This window comes from Pararge aegeria, chromosome 12 (assembly GCF_905163445.1).
Source record: "Pararge aegeria chromosome 12, ilParAegt1.1, whole genome shotgun sequence".
In the NCBI taxonomy this organism is placed as follows: Eukaryota; Metazoa; Arthropoda; class Insecta; order Lepidoptera; family Nymphalidae; genus Pararge; species Pararge aegeria.
In genome coordinates, this window is record NC_053191.1 from 15255617 (window position 1) to 15281952 (window position 26336).

At 34.6% G+C, this 26336-nt stretch overlaps 1 protein-coding gene across 2 annotated transcripts in view; it reads left to right on the forward strand.

Moving 5' to 3' along the window:
- Nucleotides 1–26336, forward strand: part of LOC120627971 (synaptotagmin-7) — a 429893-nt gene that overhangs the window by 76554 nt on the left and 327003 nt on the right. Inside the window, exons 2-3 of one of the 2 annotated variants that reach the window (XM_039896111.1) lie at nucleotides 11746–11951; nucleotides 12173–12290. The exons of the other annotated variant lie outside the window; for it this stretch is intronic. Coding sequence (XP_039752045.1) covers nucleotide 11951; nucleotides 12173–12290 — 119 coding nt within the window. The 5' untranslated portion in view covers nucleotides 11746–11950. The remainder of the gene's footprint in view (nucleotides 1–11745; nucleotides 11952–12172; nucleotides 12291–26336) is intronic. 2 annotated transcript variants of the gene reach the window in all.

A 26336-nucleotide genomic window follows, 5' to 3' on the forward strand; every position in this document is an offset into this window, starting at 1 on the left:
TGCTAAACTGTGGATTTTTTTTATTGATTTTGGATGCTCGAGAAGACGGGGTTGAGCTTCAATTTTGTGTGCAGTTCCGAATTTCTGATTCTATTTTTTATATTCTGTTGATGATCTTAGGAAAAGTTTCCCGCACCTCACACCTTACCTCCCAATGACATTTGCACTTTCTCAATAGTAGAGTGGTTTTGTAGTATCGGAAAACTGTAAGGTTGGTATAAAATAGACTTCAATCCTCTTATTTTAAGGATTAAACTTGTCTACACTTCCTACGGAACAATGTTGTGCAATGAAATGTACAGTAAAGAAATGTTCGTACGGGATTATGAAAGTTTTATACGTACCCTGTGTATTTAAATGTGATGCTATAAATTACTATTCTATACTCCAAAAAGTATTTACTTCTCGTACGAGTTCTAAGCAATTTAATAATACTTATTTGACGGTGAAGGAAAACATAGTGAAACCTGCATGCCTGAGAGTTCTCTATAATGTCCTCAAAGACACGTGAAGAAGACCAGGCCGTACAGAGCCAACTTGGTGGACAACGTCCTACTTTTATTGTCGGAAGAGACCAGTGCCTAATAATGTCGGAAGAAATCAGTGCCTAAGATAATGATGACTCAACGTATCTACGATTTAATTCATTTTGATACTGTTTGAATGAATTTGACTAAGCTGCAGCATTTAATTCTGACTTATTTCTTATAAAGTCCTCGACATTTGAAGTGGTGATAGCGCAAGACCTCGACTTCACTTTCCATGCATCTCAGCACGCACCTCTAACTTTTCTAAGTTATGTGGGTTTTAAGTAATAAAAATATCACTTGCTTCAACGGTGAAGGAAAACATCGTGATGAAACCTGCATGCCTGAGAGATCTACATAATGTTTTCAAAGGTGTGTGCATCTACCAATCCGCACTGGGCCAGCGTGGAGGACTTTTTCTCATTGTGGTGGACCGGCCTTTATCCTTTCTCATGGGGGCAGACCCGTGCTCTGTAATAGCGTAGGTAATGGATTGAGATGATGATTATTAAAATCTTTGTAAACATTTAATCTTCTTTCCTAATCCGTTTGGTAATTATTACAAGATGCGCGTGACATTTAAATAAACAGACATATAGATAACTAAATCATACTTTTGTACAATAAACAGCTTCAGAAATAAGATATCTTTAAGATTTAAAATCCATGTCATCACATTACCATTTTTCCAATGTCAATGAAAATTGCACGACGAAATGCATACACTCGTATCGAGTTTACAAAAGAAGAAATTGCAGGATTTCTCTTTGTATTATGACCGTTTCCTTCCGTGACTATTACAGTTTGTTTGTAGAAATATATCGTTGGTAAAGTTTTACTGTAGAAATAGCAGTCGTGTTCAAGAGCAAGTTTTATGGAAAAGAGGAGAGACTATCTTTTGATTAAAGAGTCGTCCTCGAATAGTTATATTCTACCTCGTAGTGTAAGTGTCATTAAATAGACCTATAACCTTTTGAGAATCCGTTTAAACTTTTTTTTTAGGTCTATTTAACAATATATATTCTAATATTATATTTTAACGAGCTCCTTGGCGCAGTGGTGAGCACTGTGGTCGTATAAGCGATAGGTCCCGGGTTTTATCCTCGGCGGAGGCTAGTTTGCTTCGGCTAGACTACTGCATCCGTGGCTAGTTATTACCCCTCTGACAAAGAGGTTTCGTAAAGCGATTTAGCGTTCAAGGTTAACCCGCTACCATCTTAGACTGCATCATGACTAGCAGCCAAAATTAAGAAATTTTAAATTCCCTCTACCGTGAAGCGAACCTCGAACCTCCACTCAAAACTTTTTGTGATTTTACAAACGTAGTTCAACCTCCAATACTTAGAAAAACCTTTCAATCTCCCAAGGCTATATAATTATCTACTAATTTTTTTTTTTCTCTTGGTGCATTCAAAGAAATGTATTTGACTTTTCATTGCCCGAAGCAGTAAATAAATAGGCATTTGGTCGTTAAAATAGTATAAAGTTAACGAATAACCAAAAATATTCAAAATAATTGATATTCCGTTAATACAAAAGCCGGAATTTAAAAAAGATATCACGAACGTGCCTTGAATAACCCTGTTGTTCGATACCGGATTTAATAAATTATTTCACGAGAAATCTGCGAAGGCATTATTATTAAATATTTTATAACATACCGTTCAAAAACGAGTTGGAATTCAGGTGAGACTTTAGGGTCCGTGTTTTGAAGAACTAAAGGTAAACGGAAATATTGACAGGCCGTAGTTCAAAGAACTGTGTTGCCATCCAATAAAATACAAGTTCTTTCTCTGCAGACCGGACACTTGGACGCAAATACAAAAGGCAGACGCCAATTTAAAAGCATGTACGCGTTTTATACGACTGCCAAAGGAAGGAATTTTGTGTTTTCATGTTTGTATATAAGTTTTTATATCACACCATAACTTCTTAATGGTCAAACAGATTCGAATGTATGGGATGGATTGCTTTTAGAATTCTAACATCATTGTGTCTAACCCGAGTGACACTACTAAACTGGAAAAAAAACAATATGGCGACTGGATGGCGTACTTTTTTAATAATCGTGCAGTGTTTAAATAAATAAATAATAAATAATCCTTAGTTCTACGTGAGGTTACTTTTATTGAAATAACACATCACAGTTTATTTAATTTTAAAAATCATATTTCATTTCGACATTCTCGAGTAATCGCTTGTGTGGGTGGTATTATAAGTCATAATCCGTGTGACTTGGCAAGTTATTCTCCATACATATTTCATTATACATTTTTATGTTAATCAAGTTATCCTCATTTTTGGCCACGCGGGCCTGTGTTACTGCCAAACAGCTTATATGAAAAAAAAAATCAAGCCAAGTGTGTCCCAGACTCACGTAGTCAGGGTTCCGTATGTTCACCGGAATCAGTCCTTTGACTGCAATCTCACGTGGTGGTAAATGATGATGCAATCCTAAAATGGTAGTGGGCTAACCTGCTAGGTATTATGGTAGTCATACCACTAATCGCTTTCTACGCGACATCGCACCGGAGCACTAAATCGACAATCTTTAACGGCCGATTGGCGCAGTGGGCAGCGACCCTGGTTTCTGAGTCCAAGGTCGTGGGTTCGATTCCCACTACTGATAAATGTTTTATTTATTTATTTAAACTCTTTATTTGTACACCACTACACAGTTAGGAAAATAAAGGATGAATAGAGGGAAACACAAAAAACTGGAGTAGAATACAAAAGGCGGCCTTATCACTTAAAAGCGATCTCTGCCAGGCAACCTTAGGATTAGGAGACAACAAGAGCGAGAACAAAAAGGTGGTGTAAAATTATTATAAACCTACATTCAAATAACTACTTACAAATACATAAACAAAATATAGGCAAATAAAAACATAAAATAAAATATTAATATATAAATATTTATAATGTTTGTGTGATGAGCATGAATATTTTTTCAGTGTCTGGGTGTTCATATGTATATTTTAAGTATTTATGTATATTATTCATAAAAATATTCATCTGTCATCCTAGTACCCATAACACAAGCCACGCTTACTATATATATTTATTATTATTTATGGCGATGTGTTTAGTGTCGTAGTATATTTATTTATTATTAGGTAAAAAGTGACTGCAATAATTTGATCATTAAAAGCAGAAAAAAATTGCAGACTACATAAAATAAGTATTTCATATAAAGGAATTTGTATATAATTTTACAATAAACTACCAGTTCTTATCTCGGAGAGGTCTCTTAAAAAATTCAAAGTTTGTATTAAAAGTAAGCTTTTAAAATAACCTATTAAGAACTACGTCAACGATAAAAATACTTGATTGTAAATAATTGCCCTAACCAGGTTGCTTCTCAAATAGTTTTAAATGACAATGTGAGATAGTGATATCAAAAAATAAAAATCAACCAACTTAGACCAGGGCGAATTTGGAACCCTCGTAGCTTTAGTTTTAAGTTGACGAATTTAGTTAGCGCCATCAAACACTTCTATGTCATGTTTTACATGTTATGTGCGCATCAAAAGTACCATCTATGTGCCTATTTGATTAAAGATATATTAGACTACTAGCTGTTGCCCGCGACTTCGTCTGCGTTTGATTTTGTTTTTAAAGTATTCAGTATTGCTTAGCCTTAAGTGAGTATTGTAGTATATATATACATATATATATAACATGTGACAAATAATTTGCAATAAAATAAAATTGCGACTATAATTAAAGATCTAAGATATCCTATCTCTTAAGTTGGACCAGACTACTCACGGTGAGCCAATTTTATTAAAATCGGTTAAGTAGTTTAGGAGTCCATCGCGGACAAACATCGTGACAGGAGATTTATATATATTAAGATGACTTTTACTTTTGACTAACTAGCCATTGCCAAAGCCACCCACAACCAGACCAGACACGAGAAAATTCAGAAATTAAAAAAAAATCCAATTGCCCCTGCAAGTAATCAAACCCGGGACTGGGACCTGATACTTAAATTCACAGCGCTCTATTGCGCCTGGTAGGTCGACAGAAAATATAATATATATATTTACCTCTAAAAAAAAAGAAAAAGAGACAAGAGAAAGAGACTTTGAGGACGTAGCCCGATTCGTTGGTCGGATCAAATCCGCACTGCTCTCGACACCAAAGTGCATACGGCTTTAAACGTTGCTCAAAGCCGAGTCAAATGGCACAAAATCGTCCAAAAAGTTGTAAGTGGAAGGGGTCACGACCCTCAGCAATGAGGAACACGACGTAGAGAGAGAGATATATATTTACCTCAAAGATACAGTATTAAATAAAGTAATTTTCGCAGTCGTGATTTTTATTTTTGATCGGTTTTTTTTGCGTATTCATTTGCGTGTGTATTAAATGACCTTGACTATCAACCATTGATTTAATATTATTAGATTACAAAAATAATATATATTATTTACAAAATACAAATTACAACATATTTTTATAATTACATTATTTTATAGTCATTAAAATCGTATAAAGTAAACCCAGAGTCACTTTTTGTATTATTCTTTGGCCAATGAAAGTATATCTTAAGTTTTTATTTTAATTTTTATCTCCATCCTCCACCGGATGGTACAAAGTTAAACAGTAACAGTGACCCACACTGGTTAAAATAAAATAAGATCACCGAAAAAATATAAAAAATGTTGTCAAAAAGTATTTCCAGAAATTGGAAGAATATTGAAATCGTGTTCTGGGAGCAACCTGTATATGCCTATGTGCCGCTTGTCAGCTGGCGGTGGGATTGCATTATATGATGCGGTATCTCAACCTGCTGGCGGCGTATTTGTTCACCTACCCGCTTAAATTTTAAAATTTTGTATAACATTAGAGGATTGTGCAATGTCCATACAAACTCAATGGAGTTTCAGGACATCAAGTCACCTATGTATACCTATCTACTTGTGATTGTAAGAAAATAAATAAAATAAAAGATTTTTTTTTATATGTCTAAGATACCCTAAAAATGTAAAGACTTTATATCCCTTATAATTCGCGTATATTACAACGGGTCGTACTACACTGTATCTTGTGTCCGAATATCACCCTTAAATTTATTTTGTTATGGAAAGATTTTTTCGCTCGTTTTACCAACACGCTTGTTATTTTGTATAACTCAGAGCTGAGATCCCACTTTTCCACAAAAAATTAAGATGGTTCTAAAATTATAATGATAACATAACTTAAGTTAGAGGTGTTGGGATTCGACCTCGGCCCCCCGAAAGTGAAGTCGAGCTCCTACCCAATGTGCTATCACCGCAAATTATCACTTGCTTTAACGGTAAAGGAAAACATCGTGAGGAAGATAAAAATCTTTTCACAATTTTATCTAAAAACGACACTAACAATAGAAAAAAGGTATTTAATGTATTGGAAGTTATATTATAAAGCAATAACTATTTGAATAAAGTATATTTAAATATAGCAAAAACAAAATTTCTACTAAAGAAAGAAACATAATAAACATAATTAAATTTGGAACACTAATCATCAAAGGTCAATCAAGTTTCACTCAACATTAAAATTTGAGACTTTTGTACAAATCAGCCAGTGTCGGTTTTTTGTGACGGTGTGCACGTGCATCGTAAAAATTACTGTCATAATTTTTCCCTAACGCGCCAAATGAAAAAAATATATTAGCCGCAATTAAAAGGATTCTAAATGTTTGATGTGTGTGTAACTAATTTACTTGGCAGAATTTGAAGCTGTTTTATAACATTAGAGAGTTATCACCACAAAAAAGGGTGGGTTTATGATATTGGAAAAGAGCTACCGCTCAGATTTTTGCCAGCTGTTTCACGGTAGTATTTATCTTCCGAACAGGTGGTAGAGCTAAAATTACGTTTCATTATTGCTCCCTAAGCGTAATTGAAAATAACATATTTTAAATGTTTAATTTTCAAGTTTCATATTACACAATTATTTTTGACAATTAATAATTGACGGAAGCAGATTGCCCACCTGTTGGTAAGTGGAAAACCCATCGCCTAAAAACTGAGCAACACTTCGCAGGGCACGCAAGAAACACATCATGTTAAATGTTTCTTTTATTACACCGGCAACCATGCCCTTCAGACTGGAACACAGATCATAGCGACAATGATGCTTAGCTGCTGAAATAAGCAAGGTGGTAGTACTTCGGCGGACGAGCCCTACCACAAAAAGCTCTACGCCAATTCTTATTACAATTTCTTTTTAGTGAAACAAACGGATTGAAATATCATGTAAGTGTATTTAAAGCTCTCTACATTAAAAGTTTGATTGAATAGACATGGAAATATAAACTGTTTCTATGAACAGATTTCTCCGAGATCTTTGGAAGGAGTTGCGTGTTTCTTTTGTATTACTTTGTAGTCGATAGAGCAAGCACTCGGGAGAACATTTTATTAACTTTAGTTTCGTTGTTTTTCACCAGCTCCAATACAAGAAACTTTAATTGCGGAAGCGTTTGCGGCCAATAACAAAGCGTTCTTGCTTTAAATATCATCATATTTTAGTTTTCATTGTACAAAATATCTTTGAATCTATATTTAATTGTAAGCTAAGGAAGTAAGAAATATATATACATATATTCTTTTTATTTATTGTTTTTTTATTCGATCATTGGCAGGCATAAGTGTCTATTGTGAAGGTTTATTATCGGTTATTAAGACCGAACTCTAATTGAGTTACAAATTTTAAAATAAACTTTTTTAAGATAGAGCATTCGGATAAAATACATTGAAAATCAGTTCGACATTTCATCTATATGTAAAGCTTATATTTCTATATTAAATTCTACTATGGGCCGCAGAAATTTATATAAATAACTATATAGTAAAAGTCTCATATAATAATTTATCAGAAAAAATAATGTTCTATATTTAAAAGTGATGTAATAAAATAAAGTAAAACTAAGAAATATAAAAAAGAGGTCAACAGTAAAACTTCAATAGGAAACATGAGTTAAATTAAAATAGATATTTATATCGACGGGCAGGCAGGCGGCTAGTCAGGCGTGCAGGCTGGTGGCTAGGCAGGCCTCAACTTAAAAGTCAGACAGCTTCTCAATTTAAAAGTCGTAGACGTTGTATGTCGAACAGTTAATGAAATACCGACACAAAGAACACGAAAGCGGGTAGTCATATTCTGCCCGTAACATCCAACTTGACATCTCGTACCTACGCAGTCTCGTCGTGACCACTATCAAAGCAACTGGGTCTAAATATCGACAAATCACAAAATAATATCGTGGTAGGTACCCGTTCAACTATATTTAAGAAATTTCATAAAATACTATCACTATCTACTAGTACAAAACGACTGCATACATTTTCCTAGCGTGAAGCTTTCCTTTACAGCGCAGTATGTATGAATCATGATACAAAATATTAAGATAGAGACATGAAATAGCGTATCATATATTTTAGCGATCATTTTTACGAGCTTGCCGATATCATCGCGTTTCTAACATCGCACGCTTCGGTAGCATTTCTCATATATTACGTGATGAGATAGAAAAGTGCTTTGAATATAATATTATAAACACGGAAGTTAAGGAGTTCTAAACTGCCTTGTTGCGATTCTTTTGGTATACCTTTTGGCTCTTTATTGTATGGTTTGAGATAGTGATAGTGACAGTTCGTAGAACCTGACCAAACAGAGAGATGGCTAACGTCAAGTAAGCCGTTAAATCAGCAGTGACCCGCGCATTGCGCAGGACTTTTGACCAGGGTAGGCATATAACAGGAAAGTCAAACAACAACAACAACAACAACAAACAAGTGTACAATTCGTAAACTTAATACTAAAGCTTCGAGGGTTTACTTAGTCGGGTGTTCCTTTTTGCTATTACCATCTCACATTGTCATTCAAAATTATTAGAAGAGCCACCATGTTAGAGCAATTAAATAATTCACACCCAAGCTTTTTTATTGATAACGTAGTCATTTCTAATATAATAGGACCTTTCTATAAGCTTACGTTTAAAACCAATTCTTTTTACTATCACCATCTCACATTGTCATTTATTAATTCACACCCCAAGCTTTTATATTGATTACGTAGTTATTATTTTATACTATAACTAGCTGTTGCCCGCGACTTCGTCTGCGTTTGATTTTGTTTTTAAAGTATTCAGTATCGCTAAGCTTTAAATGAGTATAGTAGTATATATATATAACATGTGACTGCCAATTAATTATAGACAAATAATTTGAAATAAAATAAAATTGCGACTATAATTAAAGATCTAAGCTATCCTATCTCTTAAGTTGGACCAGCCTGCTCACGGTGTACCAATTTAATTTTAAATCGGTTAAGTAGTTTAGGAGTCCATCGCGGACAAACATCGTGACAGGAGATTTATATATATTAAGATATGACTTTTCCATAAGCTTACGTTTACTACAAACTTTGAACTTTTATAGAGACATCTCCAATATGTCAATGGGTGTTTTATTGTACAATTGTATTCAATTTCCTTTAAAAGAAATATGAATATTATATAACCTAGTATATTGCACTGCAAAATTGTTCTTACTTATAATGTTCAAATGATTGCAGTCACATTTATTCAAAAAAGAAATTATAGAAATATTTTTATGAACATACATTAAAGTAGGACCGTTTTAATATTAGCAGCATTGTTGCAATACGTTCCTGTCTGAAAGGCGTGGGTGCCGGTGTAATTACAAGTACGTGAGGCTTAACACTTACGCCACTCGGAGGCATTACGGGGCCAGGGATTATTATTATTATTATTATTAATAATAATAATAATAAATAATATTTATTTATTTTCTAAATTGTGGGAACATCTAAAGAGCACATTTCATTAAACAGACCCTTCACAATCGACTGTCACAGACAGTGTGCAAATGTTTATTAAAATAAAAAATAAAATATAAATAACATTACAATTTAAAGAATAAAAATATTGAAAAGAATAATAATATTATTAATATTTAAGTAATAATGTCATTTTAAATTAATTGAGCAAATGTTGTTATACAGTTAGAAAAGTTAACTAAGTAGGTATATTGCTGTCACTTTAATAGTTTTGTGTATTGCACATGTCTATTGCATTCCCTGCAAAGTGTAGCTCTTTTTATAGTTGGCCTGTAAATTATTAAAAAAATGACAATAACAGGAGAATATTAATTAATAATTAAAGAGTTCAATATCCAACATGGGCAAGCTTTCTGAATTTCCTCTGGTCTGGTTCAGTGGGAGGTTTTGGTAGTGACTATTTGCCACTCCACCTATAAAGAGTTGTCATCAGGTGCGATGCGTAAAAAAAGATTAGGAGTTTAGAGTTACTACTACAACAGTGAAGCAAGTGATATTATAATTGCTTAAAACGCAAATAACTTCGTAAAGTAACAGGTGCGTGCTGGTATTCGAACTCGCCCGCACAAGTGTGAAGCTGAAGTCCTAACCACTGGGCTATCACCGCTACATCTACAATCATATTGTAATTAAAATTAATTATTGGCATATTAAAGTAAATGATAATTGTTTTGTGTGCCACTCCGGTGTCAACTCAGATTAGGCTAAACACATAAACGAAGTTACGTTTCTTAAAAATATAAAAATAACTTAATTAAATATATATTTTGACTTCTGAACGGTCATATACACCTTCCGTTAGCCCACTTCCATTTAAGACGGAATTCCCTTGAGGTGAGATTGTCATGAAGGGCTATTAAAAAACTATTTCTAGAAGTTTATGTCTATCGGCGAAGATGACTGGAAACACTAATAAAATTATGAAAATTAAGCTTAAAGCAGTAGTTCCATAATATGGTTTGATTAAATTTCTACGATCCTTATACTCCTCACCAAACAGATATTCGGCAATGTACCCCCTATGCACGTTTCGCTTCGAAACCGAAGCATCCTCAGGAGATGTTGACTTAAAAATGGATAATTGTTAAGACAATACTAATGAAATTTAATATCCAATACTAATCCAATATATATATTTTTTTGTTTTTGCTCTATTATCTCTACAGTTTAGAAATACTTTTATCTGGGCTCATCTTACAAATACACACAATTAAGAAGGTACATTTGGTTTAGTTGGCTTTCACGCAGGATTTGTATGAATTACTTTGCGCGGATTATCCTTGTGGAAGACACAGCTGTGTCTTATTTATTATGCACAGACCGCAAATGTATTATGTATCTGGGAGTGAGCTGTGACGCACGTACATTCAATTTGTATAAAAGTGGCACAGTGCGGCCGAAAACTACGAAAACAAAACTAGCTTTAACTCATGCGTGTACAAAAAATAACATATTGCTCGCAAATACAATGAAATGAAATGGTTTTTTAATGTATTTATGAACAATCATCTTTTCTTAACCACTAAAGAATGAACGATGAACATTGCACAAGTATAAAACTTAGTAAAAGCTATCACGCCCACCTCCGAAACTTATTATGATATAAATTTATTCTAGAAATTGTTTTAACTACATAGAATTAAGAATATACAGAATCTTCAATCAGTTATAACAGTGAAAACGCCTCGCGCACGTCTTGGGTATTTTCCCTATTTAATGGTAAAGAATTAGAGCATTAGCAATAAAATAATTACTGTCGACAGCTAAATGGAATGAAGTCACTAACAGCCTGTTTGAGAAACACTACTAAAGTGGAGTGGTTTTTGAAGCTTCAATATTACATTTTTTTTTTAATTAATAAATCTTTATTTGGAACAGTTACAATGGCTCTTAAAATTAGCAAGGGTCGCGCGTATCTATTGTTTGTTATAAATCATCGTCATCGATATTAATAACCTCCCTAAATGAAGAAGGCTTTAGTTTGTAGTGTACCACCTGAGCCCAGTGTTGATTGGTAGACTGCACACGTCTTTGAGAATATTATATAGGGCTCTCAGGTATGCAGGTTTCCTAACGATGTTTACTTGACCGTTAAAGCAGTTATATTTAATTGTTTAAAGTTATATACGTTTAGGAGTTGCGTGCGGGGGTTCAAGCATAGTCCCCCAAAAAAATTTAAATCAATATTAATCCATAAAAAATAGCATTGTATTGTAATATAAATCGTAAATTATGGTTTTGTTTCTGTTTAAAATATTTAAGCACTTTTGAAATATTTCGAGTCCCTTCTGGTTTTTTTTCATTCAACTTTAATTACAAATTATTTATAAATTATAAATGAAGTGATTATAAAAAGTGTCTTTTACAGGTTCGGAAATAGAACTGAAGCCTGTGCGTTGTTGACTAATTTAAAAAAGAATAAATAACATCGATAAACTGTGATACCCCAAAACAAGAGAGAAAAAAGTGTCTATACTTTTAACTGTTATTTATATTCGCGGGTTATTTGTTATATTCGCGAGTTATTTGTTGCGGTTTATAAATATAATCGATGTTGTGTCTCTATTTGAAAGAGTAAGTTTCATAGTGCGTAGATCGAGTATTGTTTTAGTTTTTGCAAAAAAAAGAAAAACTCAGATATTATTTTCATGAAAAATCTAGTGCTCGTTTATTGACAACTCTAGTGGCAATTTAGCGATTGAAATAGTTTTTTTGTAAAGTTTTTTTTTGACATTCTTATCAAATAGTTTCGTTTAGAGTTAAGTAAATTTTTTGTGGTTTTTTCTGTGACGTAGTGTCTCAAGAATCGACGATGACGAAGAACTTTTTGACCGTCACCAATATAGTCAATGAGGGGATTAAAGGCACCAAGATCTCACAGCTCGGCCTCTCCAAGTACCTGTCGCAGTCACTGTAAGTAGTAATTATAACATTCTAAAAGTTTTGAACAAACTTTACTATGAAAAAAAGCAAAAGAGTGTTCATTATTTACCATCGAACTTCAATGTAATAATAATAATAATAAAGCCTTTATTCAGACACAGTTTTATTTTTGTTTTTTTTTTTACAATTTACACTAATCTTAACGACTCTGGTGAGTCTAAAGACACCGACAACTTAGTCTGTTTGCCCAACGTTGGCAAAGGCCTCCCCCATTCTTGTCCACTCTTTTCTGTTTAAAGCGAATTGAAAGCAGTAGCAGAGAAAACATGGACTAGGAAAGCTTTAAAACAATTTATATGTAACACAATATTAAATAAACTACATAGTATAAAACGTTCGTCGGCGAAGAGTGCAGCAAGAGGGTATTAATTCTTAAGCCCGGCTTTTATATTTCCGTAGCCACCCTGACAATATTATTTCCAATTTTTCGATATCAATAAAACTTTAACTACAAATTCCTACGTGCCTGTAATAACAACGGTAACCACGTCCTTCACCGGAACTCAGTAAATAAAGTTTCATTGGTTAGCTTAGCTCTTTTACCCATATACTTAGCCAAAAAGCTGTAACCCCAATACCTGGATTTGTAAACGGTGTATTCGCGAAACCGTGTAAAAGCAACAAACAGTCATAAATACAAATAGCGCTATTCGATGTTAGCTCTGCTACTCATGCTCGGTTGAAGCACACAGGGGAACTTTGTACGTATTGTACTCATTACCAAAGCCCCCCTCCCCCCACCCGCACTTCCACGTAACTCCCAATTTTCACCTATTGGTAGTGAAAAGTTATGAAGTTTTTCTCATGTTTATATTTAATCATTTGTACTGTACTAGCCGTTGTACGTTTACGTTGTTCGTACGTTTATTAAGGTTTTTTGCAAATCCCATTCTTCTTTTACGCCCTAACTAAGAAACCAATGAGTGAGAGATTTTCTTCATTTTATATCATCTGCATACCCTGTGCATACCTTCTATGCACGCCATTGGCTCCACCTAAGGCTTTTTCACCACATATCTACATCAGTGTGATTGCAGTCAAGGTCAGGTCAATAATCATTTAAAAAAAAAAACATTTTGCCTGATGGAATATTTCGAATGTGGCCGCCACGCAAAGACGTGCCGCCAACGTAAACGTTACGGGTATATATTGTTTTTATATAACTGCCACACCGCTAACTGGTCAACCCAAATCTTATCGAAGATTTATCTAGTTGAGATAACAGCCATAGGTGTATCTTATATATATATATATATATTTGTATAATTTTCAATCTTATTTATTGCACCACCTACCTCTTTTCTATGTTTTTTCCTTTTACGGCATTGGCTGCCTGGAAGAAATCGCTATGTAGCGATAAGGCCACCAAATTGTACTGTCTTGATTTATATCTCTGTAACTACTTTTTTTCTTTGGTGTACAATAAAAGTGTATTCATTCATTCATTGGCTAAATTGCAATAGAAGAAAAAAGTAATAATAAATGTTAACGTATGCTACGTCAACATTTTCACAATGTGATAAGGTAAATGCGAAATTATTACGGTTTACGGGTTACGGTTTAAATCTTTGGTGAGTAGTAGAAACTTGTTGACTCTGGCAGCCTGCCATACTAGTGGTAGCTATGAACATGCTTATTGGTGGACTTGGCTTTATTTATGAGTCTTGTTCGAGTTTGCAGTACCAGTGAATAAACTAAAACAATACATAATAATTCGAAAATTACGGTTTGTTTATGAATTACGTAGAAAATTTGTTTGAAATGAACTCCCTATAATCTGAAATAAATTAATAGTTTAAAAAAACTAAAACACGCTCGGTATAAAAAACTAAACTAATTTCTACCTCTTAATTTTTTATAGTGCAAAACTAATCGGTAACCCATTAGAGAAGTCAGCTCAATATTAAGGTTTGAAATTAAAATTAACATAACTTCTGCCTTATTTTGCGAATTGAAAAATGTTTCTTATTTTGCAAATTAGTGATTGTCAGATATATCGGTCCTCAATATATCTATAAAGTTGGAACGAAATCAGACCGTTTGAAGAGGGTCAAAGTCAAGTCCAAAGGAGTCGGTTACAAACATACAGATGAAGCTAATAGAAAACGTGAAATTAAAGGATGTTTGAGGCTTAATAGCGATGTGTGTATTGTTGTTATATATTTATTATTTATTTATTCATGTTTTGCCGTTTTGTAAAAGATCATCTTTTTTAAATCAGATTAAGGCTCCCTCATAACTCCTTAAGGCTGAAATCCCCTCCGGGATTGACCCGGAAATCCTATATTACGCCCGGTATGACCTTTCTTTGTTGGTTTTAATTGAAGTTAACCGCAGCCAAAGAGAACACATAAAATCAAAAACTCTATTTTTATTATTCTACCTTCCAAATAATCACATAAGCTTAATATAATAACTACAGAACTGCCTTAGATTTATACAGACAGGCACTTTAATTATATCTAGTTATATGTATAGCATAATATTATATTATGTTATCATCCTACGTAACACCTGGTGTCACGTCGTGCAAAGTTCTCGTTGAGAATAAGAATGACTTAGTGAAGTGCTGCGAAGATATTCTTTTCTTAAGTAACGTAAAAAATGACTTTAAAATTGTATTTATCTTGAACACTTCGTTCTTATTATAATATACTAATTACTAGCGTATTCATTCTCTTCTATTTTCTCTCCGTGCGGGTGAAGATCATTATCTACACCCATGTACACCCAACAATAGAATATCATTATAGTAAATAAAAGCTGTTTTTGACAGTTCAAAAATAGGAGTGCTCCTATTGTCACCAAACTTTACAGGATTACTCCGGAGGAATAATCCGGAGATTCCCTGAAAGTTTCATTGAAATCGGTCCAGCCGTTTCGGAGCCTATACGGAATTACCCACACACTTTGACTTTTATATTTATAGATTATATCGGTGATAGCGATTACTGTTTATTTTTCATTCTGAGTCAAGTTCAAAATTCAATAGAAAATACAAATTCAAAAATGTTTTATTCATGTAGACTTTATCACAGGCACTTATGAAGCGTTCATATATTTAACAAGTTACCACTAATGTTAGGCGATGGTGATAACTGCATTTGTTAACTTAACACTAAATCTAGGAGGGTTCCAAACGCGCCCTGGTCTACGAAGAGCCAACAAGAAACTTAGCCAGGTTTTTTTTTGTTATCATCATATTTTAGTCGAGTTCATGTTTAGCTATGATGTTAGAGCAATTCATACCCAAGCTTTTTTATCATACATGTAATATTATAATAGGATTTTTTTAAAGCTTACGTTTTGTATAAACTTTGAACTTATTCAAAGACATTTGACGGCCGACTGGCGCAGTGGGCAGCGACCCTGCTTTCTGAGTCCTAGGCCGTGGGTTCGATTCCCACAACTGGAAAATGTTTGTGTGATGAACATAATGGTTTTTCAGTGTCTGGGTGTTTATCTGTATATTATAAGTATTTATGTGTATCATATTCATAAAAATATTCATCAGCTATCTTGGTACCCATAACACAAGCTACGCTTACTTTGGGACTAGATTGCGATGTGTGTATTGTCGTAGTATATTTATTATTTATTTATTTATTATTTATTTATCTTCAGGATTTCATCTGGTAATTTTTTATAAAATGATATACAATTGCCCTTAAGTGAATGACTAATTATATGAAGCCTAGTAAACTGGACTACAAGTTTATATTTACTCCACATTCTTTTAAACATAAATTCAATTTTCAAATATGTATTGATTATCGTTCATCATCATCGACCCTTCACTGGCCCAGTACAGGGCACCGGTCTCCTCTCAGAATGAGACGGGTTTAAGCCGCTGTACACCATCCTCGCGATGATTTCCATGACCGTTAAAGAATTGTGACCGTTAAAAACGCACATAACTCCGAAAATTTAAGTGGTGCGTGCCGGGGATTGAACTCGGTCCCGCTGAAAGCCGGCCTTAACCACTAGGCTATCAATGATCTTTTAAAGTCCTTAAATATTCCTAAATATTAAACATGAAAATAAACTCTGACCACTACGTACGCGATTACATTATCGTTAAAACTACAACTAGGGAGAAATTAATATAACGAGAAAATAACTTTCTTCTCGCTTTCTTTCTTTCTTTTTGCTTTCTGTAAAAGATCTGTACTATCGGGATTGAGTCGTTGTAAAGTCGAACATTTGATTATAGTTATATTTTAAATAAGTTGACAATGTAATAGCATAAAGTTAAAAAAAAATACTTAACCATAAATAACGAAGAGGGATTCTTGCAAATCGTAAATCGTTTCTAAAGCAGCAGATAAATTATTCTCAAAAACCGCTAAATTGAGAGCAAAACCATTTTTTTGATTTAGTTATATTTCTTTTTTTTCAGTCAAGATTCCTAACATGCTCTCCTGTTAGAAGCATGGAAGTTGTAATCAACCCATCTTCTACGGTGCAGAATGGGTTTGAAGTGCCCGGCAACACGTCTTGGCCGGGCGGGGGGTACCTAGCTATGGTTAAAACCTCCCATCCCAACTCGGCACGTAATAATATTTCTCACTGCGCTGAGTGAGGTCGAGAAAATCCCTATCCCTATCCCTACTAATATTATAAATGCCAATGTAAGTTTGTTTGTTACTCTCTCACGCAAAAACAATTTAACCTATCCTCATGAAACTTTGTACACATATTCTTGGAAGTGTTAAAATTAATATAGGATACTTTTTATCCCGACATTAAGCTCGGTTCCTTTGGGAGAGGAGATGAATGTTTGACGATTTTACACCATAACTCCGACAAATTATAACCGATTTAGCGGTTGTAATTATAGAACAGCGGACAGCAGCAAACCCCTCATTTAAGGCTTAGCGATACTGAATACTTTATTTTTTTTTAGATCTACAACTAAATTTAATGCAACATCAAAAAACAAAATCAAACGCAAACGAAGTCGCAGGCAGCAGCTAGTAATATATAATTCTATTTTATAGTGTTTTTGCGTGTATAAAGTCGCGAGCACAGCTAGACTTTCATAATTCATAAGTTATGAAGCCACTGTGTCAGCTAAATTCCTCTCTTTGAATAACAAATGATGTAAGTACCGAGTAGTTACATCGTTCTGTCTTTATTTATGTAAATTGTTACGCTTAATTAAGATGGCAGACGGTCTCAAGAAATAAAGTTTAATTGGATAAATATTATATTATTTTCTAATGATAGAAAATAATACAATATTTGGATAAAGTGACTATAATCCTATTTTTATGGACAAACCAGCCTACATTTTATACAAAAGTCTGTTTCATCATCATCATATCAACCCATTACCGGCCCACTACAGGGCACGGGTCTCCTTCCAAAATGAGAAGGGGTTAAGGCCGTAGTCCACCCATGCGGATTGGTGGACTCCACATACCTTTGTGACCATTATGTAGAACCCTCAGACATGCAGGTTTCCTCACGATGTTTTCCTTTACCGTTTTAAGTAATTAAACAAGTGATAGTTTAATTAATTAAAACGCACATAACCTAGAAATATTAGAGGTGCGAGCGAGCTGGCATTCGAACTCAGCCCCCCCGAAGGTGAAATCGTTCTCCTACCCACTGCGCTATCACCGTTTCTCGCGCTATCACCGCTTCAAATTTTACAAGCATCGCATCATTATAGCGTACTAAATATCGCCAATTTTACCCTATATAGGGCAGATTTATCAACGTATTTATTAAGTTTTCTGAATTTTAAACATCTCTCATCTCATATCCATTTATAATTTTGTAGAAGCAACAAACTCTAACAAGCATTCGATGTTTGAAGAAAAAGATTTATCTTACTCGTGGATAATTATATCAAAGGCAAAAGCAGACTTTTTTATTTTAATAACCACACATATTTGCTACTTCGGTGAACATAACTATTTTAACTTTAGTTAGTTATTTTTCTGTGACGTCACTGCGTCGAGCGTCGAGTTATGCATTCATAAAGCACGGTCTCGCGGAGAAATGACGGTGTCAGTGATTTCACGAAATCCCTAAGGATACCGCGCCTATCTTTAATACTCATTTTCCTACGACACATGGTAGGCTGAACTCTATGTTCATGTCACTCCGGCCGACATAACATTTCTACGCTAGGATAACACGTACCTACTGTATGTCTACTTGAAAAATAATCTATATTTTTTGACAAACATAGATACATATTATTTCTTTCTTTAGGTTGTAGTTGGTTGTCTGTTATTTTTTATAAATTTTATTACTTACAATTGTTAGGTAGGTATACTCGTACATAAGGTTACTTGATATTCTGAACCTCCGATAAGTTTGTATAGACATTGCACATTCTTTTAATGTTATACAATATTTTAAATTTAAGCGGGTAGGTGAATAAATGCACCGCTAGGTTGAGAGACCGCACCAAACAAACCAGTCTTACCGCCAGCTAAAAGGCAGCGCAAGTTATATATACATATACGGGTCGTTGCGAATTTGGTGTATATCTCTACTTTCTGAAAATACTTTTAGAAAACTTTCTTTATATTTTTTCGGTGATCGATCGAAGAAAAAAATAATTTTCGTAAAGGTTCCAATTTTGAAATGAAAAAAGTAAAATGCGAAAAGCTGCTGGTGAAAGTTTTATAAAAATAACATTTTTATGTGACTTGATCTCTTAACTTATTTTGGTTAAACTTTGTATAGAAATAGTTTGCTTCATAGAGACCCATTCACCTTCTAAACCGGATAATAAAAGGTTCCTGAGGTATTTTTAGAAACCCAAAACGCGGACGAAGTCGCGCGTATCTGCTAATTATTTATGTATGGCAGCCCACGTGTTAAGCAAAAGAAAAATCAAGTGGCAGACTTGATCGGTTGTTATGACTACAATTTATAGCTTTACATAAAAATGTTCCTACTCGGCTTAAGAAATAAACATTTACTCAACGACTATGTAACTTTGAGGGCGAATATAAATTAGCTGCAATATTTCCTAGCGACAGGAATGAAACTCATACAAATTCATATGAGGCGTGGGTATGTTTATAGCGAGAAAAGGAATGATGTGGTATTGTATAGGTTGGGGAATACTCGACAGGTAAGTAAAAACATAAGTGAATGTCAGTGAATACACTTCTATTGCGAGCACTGAAGGAGAAAATAAATGAAAACCATTTTCTTCTACACAACTCAAAAAGGAATATATGAAAACAAGCAGAGCACAGCTTATACAACCAATCACTCACTGAGCTTCAAACCAATCACAGAGGTTAGAGCTTGGTTTGCTTGCGATTATTTGCACACTATTCCCGTCTGTGTCATCCATCATAATTTGTAATCACGACTTTCATAGTATAAAACATTAGTGTTCTTCGAATAAAGGCGTAATTACAAACGACCTACTTTAAAGGAGAACCGTTTTATGTATTGTTTTAATAGTACTTAAGATGTATCTTAACCGTGTCATTAAGAATGTGAAGAGTTACATCTTAGTCATCGTAATAGATCTGTAGAACTCTGTTTGATGCTCCCATTCTAATAAATTAAACCAGGCATCATAAAAATTAAAGAGAGGAGTTCTATGAATAGTTTTTTAATTTTGGGCAAACAGCGCATAGAAACTTCTTTATCCAACCAATTATCAATCGAAATTTCCAATCATAATTCGCGTCTAAACTTAATTGTTGGCGTCCTCACGGCCGCTTTGATGTGTATATAAATAAAACTAAGTGGACTGTATATAAAGCTGGTTATAATGAGAATAACAACGTTGTTGACAATTGTCTATAAAATCGTTGATCGCGTCGTCGGTGGTCGCGACCGTGCGATGACCCCGTCGACTCGCCTGGCCCCCCGCGCGTCTCCTCCCGTGCGTTACAAACAAGTATATCGTTCCCGCACATAATCGTAGTGTTTTTCAAAGACTTGTTGATATTGTTTGTCATTTAGCACAAAAAGAATGGTGACTTAGAGATCATGACGAGTTAAATGTGTCCTTTAGGTAACTGGGCTTGCTCAAATTCAAAACCCTAGGAACGCCACTGCTTCGCATTATTACGTCTTGTAATGTGTCATAGTCTGTTTTCTTGAGCAAAGATTTTAGAGCACAAACCCACCAGGCTGCTTTTATGCGGGTTGGCGGGCTTTTAAGACTACCAGGGAATGTTGATAAATAGAAAAGAATGATCTTTTACTGAAATATTGTTAAAATAATATGTTCAAGTAAATACAGCAACTTCTACCAAAGTGACAGTGACTACAGTTTTAAGTAATTTGCAAAGTAGATCAGATCGCCATTCGTATCTTGCGAATTTGAGACATTTTCACAAATAATTTTCTTAATAATGAGTTACATCACCGTTATTACTGGAGATTTACAGGTTTTTAGTTATTCGTAGCTTGTTTTATATTCCAAGATAACTTTTAGCCTTACAACATAATAATTTTAAGGTCTCTAAATACAATGGCCACTCGAAAAAATCCATTAAAACTATATAACAGGATAAAAAAAAAATCTTTCTGTAACTCTAAAATGGTTGGACCGATTTGTTTTTTTTTTGTTTTGCTCGCTTTATGGGCGGGCGGCGGAACAAAGGAAATTAGGAAAAACTCAAAGGCACAGCCAAAAAAACACATACCTTTCTTTTATTCCACTACAAGTTAGCCTTCCACCGCAATCTCAACTGTTGTAAGTAGCGGACGAACCTGTCATTGTCATGGCAGTTAAATTAAACCCATACTCCTAATCGGTTAGTACGCAACATCGTACCGGAACGCTAAATCACTTAGCGCAACGTCTCTGTCAGCAGGGTGGTAACTAGTTACGGCTGAAGCTTCCCAGGAGACAAGACCGGAAAAAGTATAAATTTCTAAATTGGCCCTGCCAGAAATCGAATCCGGGACCTCAACATAAATCAAACAAAATCTTGGCACTATCCCGTTCTCTTGCTGTAAGTCCTATCTACAAAGGTTGCCTGTAAGAGATTGCTTGCAGCAATAAAGCCGCCTTTGCATGTCTAAATTGTGTACTCTATACTCCTTACTGTTTCTTTTCCTGTATGTTATACGTGCAATAAAGTGTTTCTTCTTCTTCTTCTTCAAAGTGCTCATTGCTAGAGCGCCAGGGAGGTCTTAAGATTCCTAGTTACAGAGTAAATAAGAAAATATGGTTCTTGGTCAAAAATACGCAGCAGTTTGATTACGAAAGCGCTGCCAGAGTTTCTAAAGGTTAGGGTTTACTCTATAACCAAATTAAAAAAAGGAAGAAGTTCTCAATTTGATTTTTTTTATCCTGTATTAATTTTTAGGTTTACTCGCAGTTTACTATGCGTCTAAATGGCATGGCATCCCATGAGTCTAAATTCTAAATAATACATAATAATACGGTAACAAGAAGAAATAGACAAATAATATTATTTGGTGGCTATTAGATCAGTACAGCGCCGGAACCCTTTATAACGTTGGAATAGTTTTGTAGTTATATTATACCCACAATATCCCAATCGACATCTAGCCACGCCTAGCCTAGGCAGGGTAACTAGACATGGTCGTTTCCACCAGACAAGCCTAAAGAAAGTTGGGAAATTCTAAATTTTTTGAAATGTGGAATTAGCTTGTAGAAAAATCCTAAAAAGTATTAAAGGATACTTGAATGTAAAAAAACTAGGGTATGAATTGCTCTTACTACGTAGCTGAATGATAATTAACTGTGAGATGGTGATAACAAAAAAAAACCCGGCTAAGTTTCTTGTGAGCTTAGACCAGGGCGCGTTTGGACCCTCCTAGCTTTTTTTAAGTTGGCAAACTTAGTTAAGACCTAACCTCATAATTATGTAAACATACGAGTATATGTATGAACGCTACATAAGTGCCTGTGACAGGCCTATATGAATAAAGAATTTTTATATTTGAATTTAAATTAGCCTGAATCACCAGAAACCTCCATTTTTAAGATCAGGAAGTCTACAATGACTGAAGCGTTAGATAAATAAAATTTTCTTTTCTTTTTTTACCATTTACCTCCGCTTCATCGTAACACGTCTTGAAAGACATTTGCCCTGCTGAAGAATATAACTGGCCTGTTTCGCCAATATACCCGGCATGTCGGGTGATAAATGAGAGTTCGACAGTTTATATAACCTTTTGGTGGTTAGAGCTGTGAACTGCCGATTGCCAACGATTTTATATCGCAATTTATTCAAATAAATGGCACCCTTAGGAATCGGGTGGGTACTTACCTACTTCAAATTCATGTCACGTTATAATGCTTGAGGTAAATTATGCTATTACAATACAAAGACTTGCTGGCGAGTGTAAGTCTGGTCACGTAAAAAGAGCACTTATTAACTTACTCCGTATTGGGCGGTTGATATTATGTTTTTTATAATAGTTTTTTTTTTACGACAAGTTACTGCCAATAATATTTTGACAGCAATCTCACACCTGGTGCAGTCTAAGGTAGATGGCTGGCTCGAGAATAACTTTACGATTGCAACGTACTAATCTCTTACTAAGCGTACAAGTATTAATGATAAGGTAAGGACGGGGGATTGAGGTCTTTTCTACGACAAGTACGGACTAGTTCTTCAAGCAAAGAGTTAAACGTGAGTTTTTTTTTCACTACAAGTTAGCCGTTGATTGAATCTCACCTTGTGGTAAGTGATGATAAGCCTATTATGGTAACGGGCTAAGCTGTTAGTGGTGTGGCAGTTATATTAAACCCAAACATCTAATCAGTGTCTACTCGGCATTGAACCAAGATGTTAAATGGCTTGGTGGCACGTCGTCGGTAGCTGATAAATAGCCAGGACCGAAGTCTCTCGCTAGACCAGATCAGCAAAAGATCCGAAATTAATAATAGAACTTCTGCCATGTTTCAACCCCGGGAACCCTCTTATATGTGAGGGACTACTACTTGGTCAAGAGAAGTTATACAATATACATATATTTCAATTGGAAAGATTGTCGTTTGCGCAGGTAAAATCATTTTACGATGCTCTCATTTTACGTGACACTAAATATTTACTTAAAATTGATTAATTGTGAAATAGGTCCAGATTTATTTTTTGAAATTTTTTGTCCTATTTCAAATGATATACAAACCATTGAAAGGTTGTTTATAGATAGATCGATTTTAAACAGTATAGCAATTTATAATATCGTAGAACCTACATAAAATACCTTGTGTGCTCGCTTCATGTTAGTAAAATAAAGAGGGTTTTTAGCGCAAATTTTGGGTGTAAATAAATATTACTCCAAGAATCTTCTTAGAAATTTTGGTACAAGTATTAAGTATTAATAGCAAACCTCCTAAGCTTTGGTAAAACATTCCTGGTGAAAACTGGCAAGGACGTAATGCCAAGGGAATTAGCAATGCTAATTAATTTAACCGAAACGCTTTTGTAGCATTCCAGTAGGTACTATTCCGTGTAGATAACGTTACAAACCTCAAACCAATTAAAGAATTCTACTCTGTGCTATGTCTGTTAGAATAATATTATATTCACCCTACCCAGTGTTCATTCACTTATGTCAGCCAAGGTAATCAAGTAAAGAATTGTAACAAAGGATTAACAGATATTTGACGGCTGCGTAGGTTCGATTCCAACAACTACAAAATGTTTGTGTGATGAACATGAATGTTTTTCGGTATCTGGGTGTTTCTGTATATAGTAGTATTTATGTATACTATCCAGTAAAATGTTCATCAGTCATCTTAGTACCTATAACCCAAGCTACAATTACTTTGGGGCTAAATGGCGATGTGTATTGTCGTAGTATATTTATTTATTATCCATCCATAACGGTATTTGTAAAGAAGGAGCTTTTACTGCTTTATCCGTATGTGCTGACTAGGTGTACCATCATACGTACGTAATGCGTTCTACAAAAATATTGTTCTTTAGCACATCTTAGAAATAAGATATGATAACGCAATTTATGTCGATTAATAATAATAAATAAATAGATAAACCAAGACAATACAAACCTCGCCATCTAGTCCCAAAGTAAGCGTAGCTTGTGTTATAAGTACAAAGATGAATGATGAATATTTTTATGAATAACTAGCGTACCCAGCCCGCTTCGCCGGGATACATTTTGCGTTATTTTATTTAAACAATAAGCTTACATCATTAAATTTTTAATTTAAGTCTCGTAATATATTAAGTGAAGCGGGTGAAGATCATTATCTACACCCATGTATAAAATATCATCATAGTAAATAAAAGCTGTATTTGACAGTTTGACAGTTCAAAAATAGGAGTGCTCCGATCGGCACCAAACTTTACAGGATTACTCGCCAGGTCAATCCGGAGATTCCCTGAAAGTTTTATTGAAATCGGTCCAGCTGTTTCGGAGCCTATACGGAACATACTCACACACTTTCTCTTTTACGAGTATATAATATATTGATATACTAAAATACTAATAATATAAAGGTAAATACCCAGCCACTGAAATAAATTCATGCTCATCACACAAACATTTTCCTGTTGTGAGAATCGAACCCACGGCCATAGACCCAGAAAGCACAGTCGCTGCCCCCTGCGCCAATCGGCCGCCAAAAAAAATGTCAATAGTTTTTTATTACGACAACCATATGTAGACAAATCTTACCCTTTATGGCATAATATGTTACTTGATTACATAGTTTACGAGATGTTGATGAAAAGTTTGCACATTCTAAAGCTTTAATTAAACTCAAGTTAGTATTAAATTGTGTGCAGGCCATTGTGAATTACAAAGATGCGTTGGTTTACGCTTTAACAAAATTAGTTAACCATTGTATTGCATTATTCCAATTCCATGTATAGTTACACCTTAACTGCCATCTTACCTGCTACTAAGTGATGATGCAGTAAAAAATATTGGATAGAAGTGGGCGTTACTTTGCGGAAATCCATGATATATTATGAAAATTAAGCTTAATTTGCTATACTCCGCGAAACGCAGGAGAATCTGTATGGTGTCATTTATAATTTCTTCAATCCTTATACTCTACGTACTTTTCGCTCCAAAACCGGAGCGTCCTCAGGAGATGTTTCTGATGATGGAGGAGGGGGATTATAGAGGTGATGGGTACATTGCCGAAGATCTGTTTGTTGTGGAGTATAAGGATTGAAGAAATTATAAATTCTTCAATACTTATCCTCCAATAACCGTGTGCTACGGAGATACGGAGATGGCGAAGTCGTTCCGTTTATTAAAGTACGAGTATTAAATGGGATGCAACGGCCATTGTGATTACTACGGAGATATTGTGCTGAGTTATGCTTTAATCAAATTAGTTAACCATCGATTCGTATTACTTCAAATTCCATTAGTTTAAGACATCCAATATTAACGCCTGCATCTAGTCCGTCAGCTCGTAAAGTTTGCGCGTTTCCAATATCGCAAATAATCCACTGAGACTGCAAAGTTTTGGGCGTGTCAAAGTTGCTATTAATTGTAAACAGCGGGAAACCTCGTGGAAAACGCCCCATGCTATACGACAACGATGCGATTAAGATACGAGTACGATAACCGAAGCAGAGAACTTTAAAATAAAACATTTTCGGACGGTGGATGTTTCACTCACATTGTCGAAAGCTACAAAAAAAAAAACAAATTGGATATTCGGTTATTAATATATTTTGTTATTCTATTTATTTACTCTATTTATTTCGTTAGTTAAGTACAGATTCACTAAAGCACTATCAAAAAATGGTTAAGTACTTGACTCAATAGTTTTTACTATTATTTCTCTCTTTAATTATTTCCATTGTAAATTTAGTCACCACATCAACTCATTACCGGCCCACTAAAGAGCACGAGTCTCCTCCCACAATGAGAAAGGTTAAGGCTGAGTCCATCACGCTTGCCCAGTGCAGATCGGTGGACTTCACACATGCGTATCAGACATGCAGGTTTCCTCACATGTTTTTCTTCACCGTTGAAGCAAGTGATCTTTTAATTACTTAAAACGCACATAACTAGGAAAAGTTAAAGGTGTGTGCTGTTTTGAACTCGCCCCCC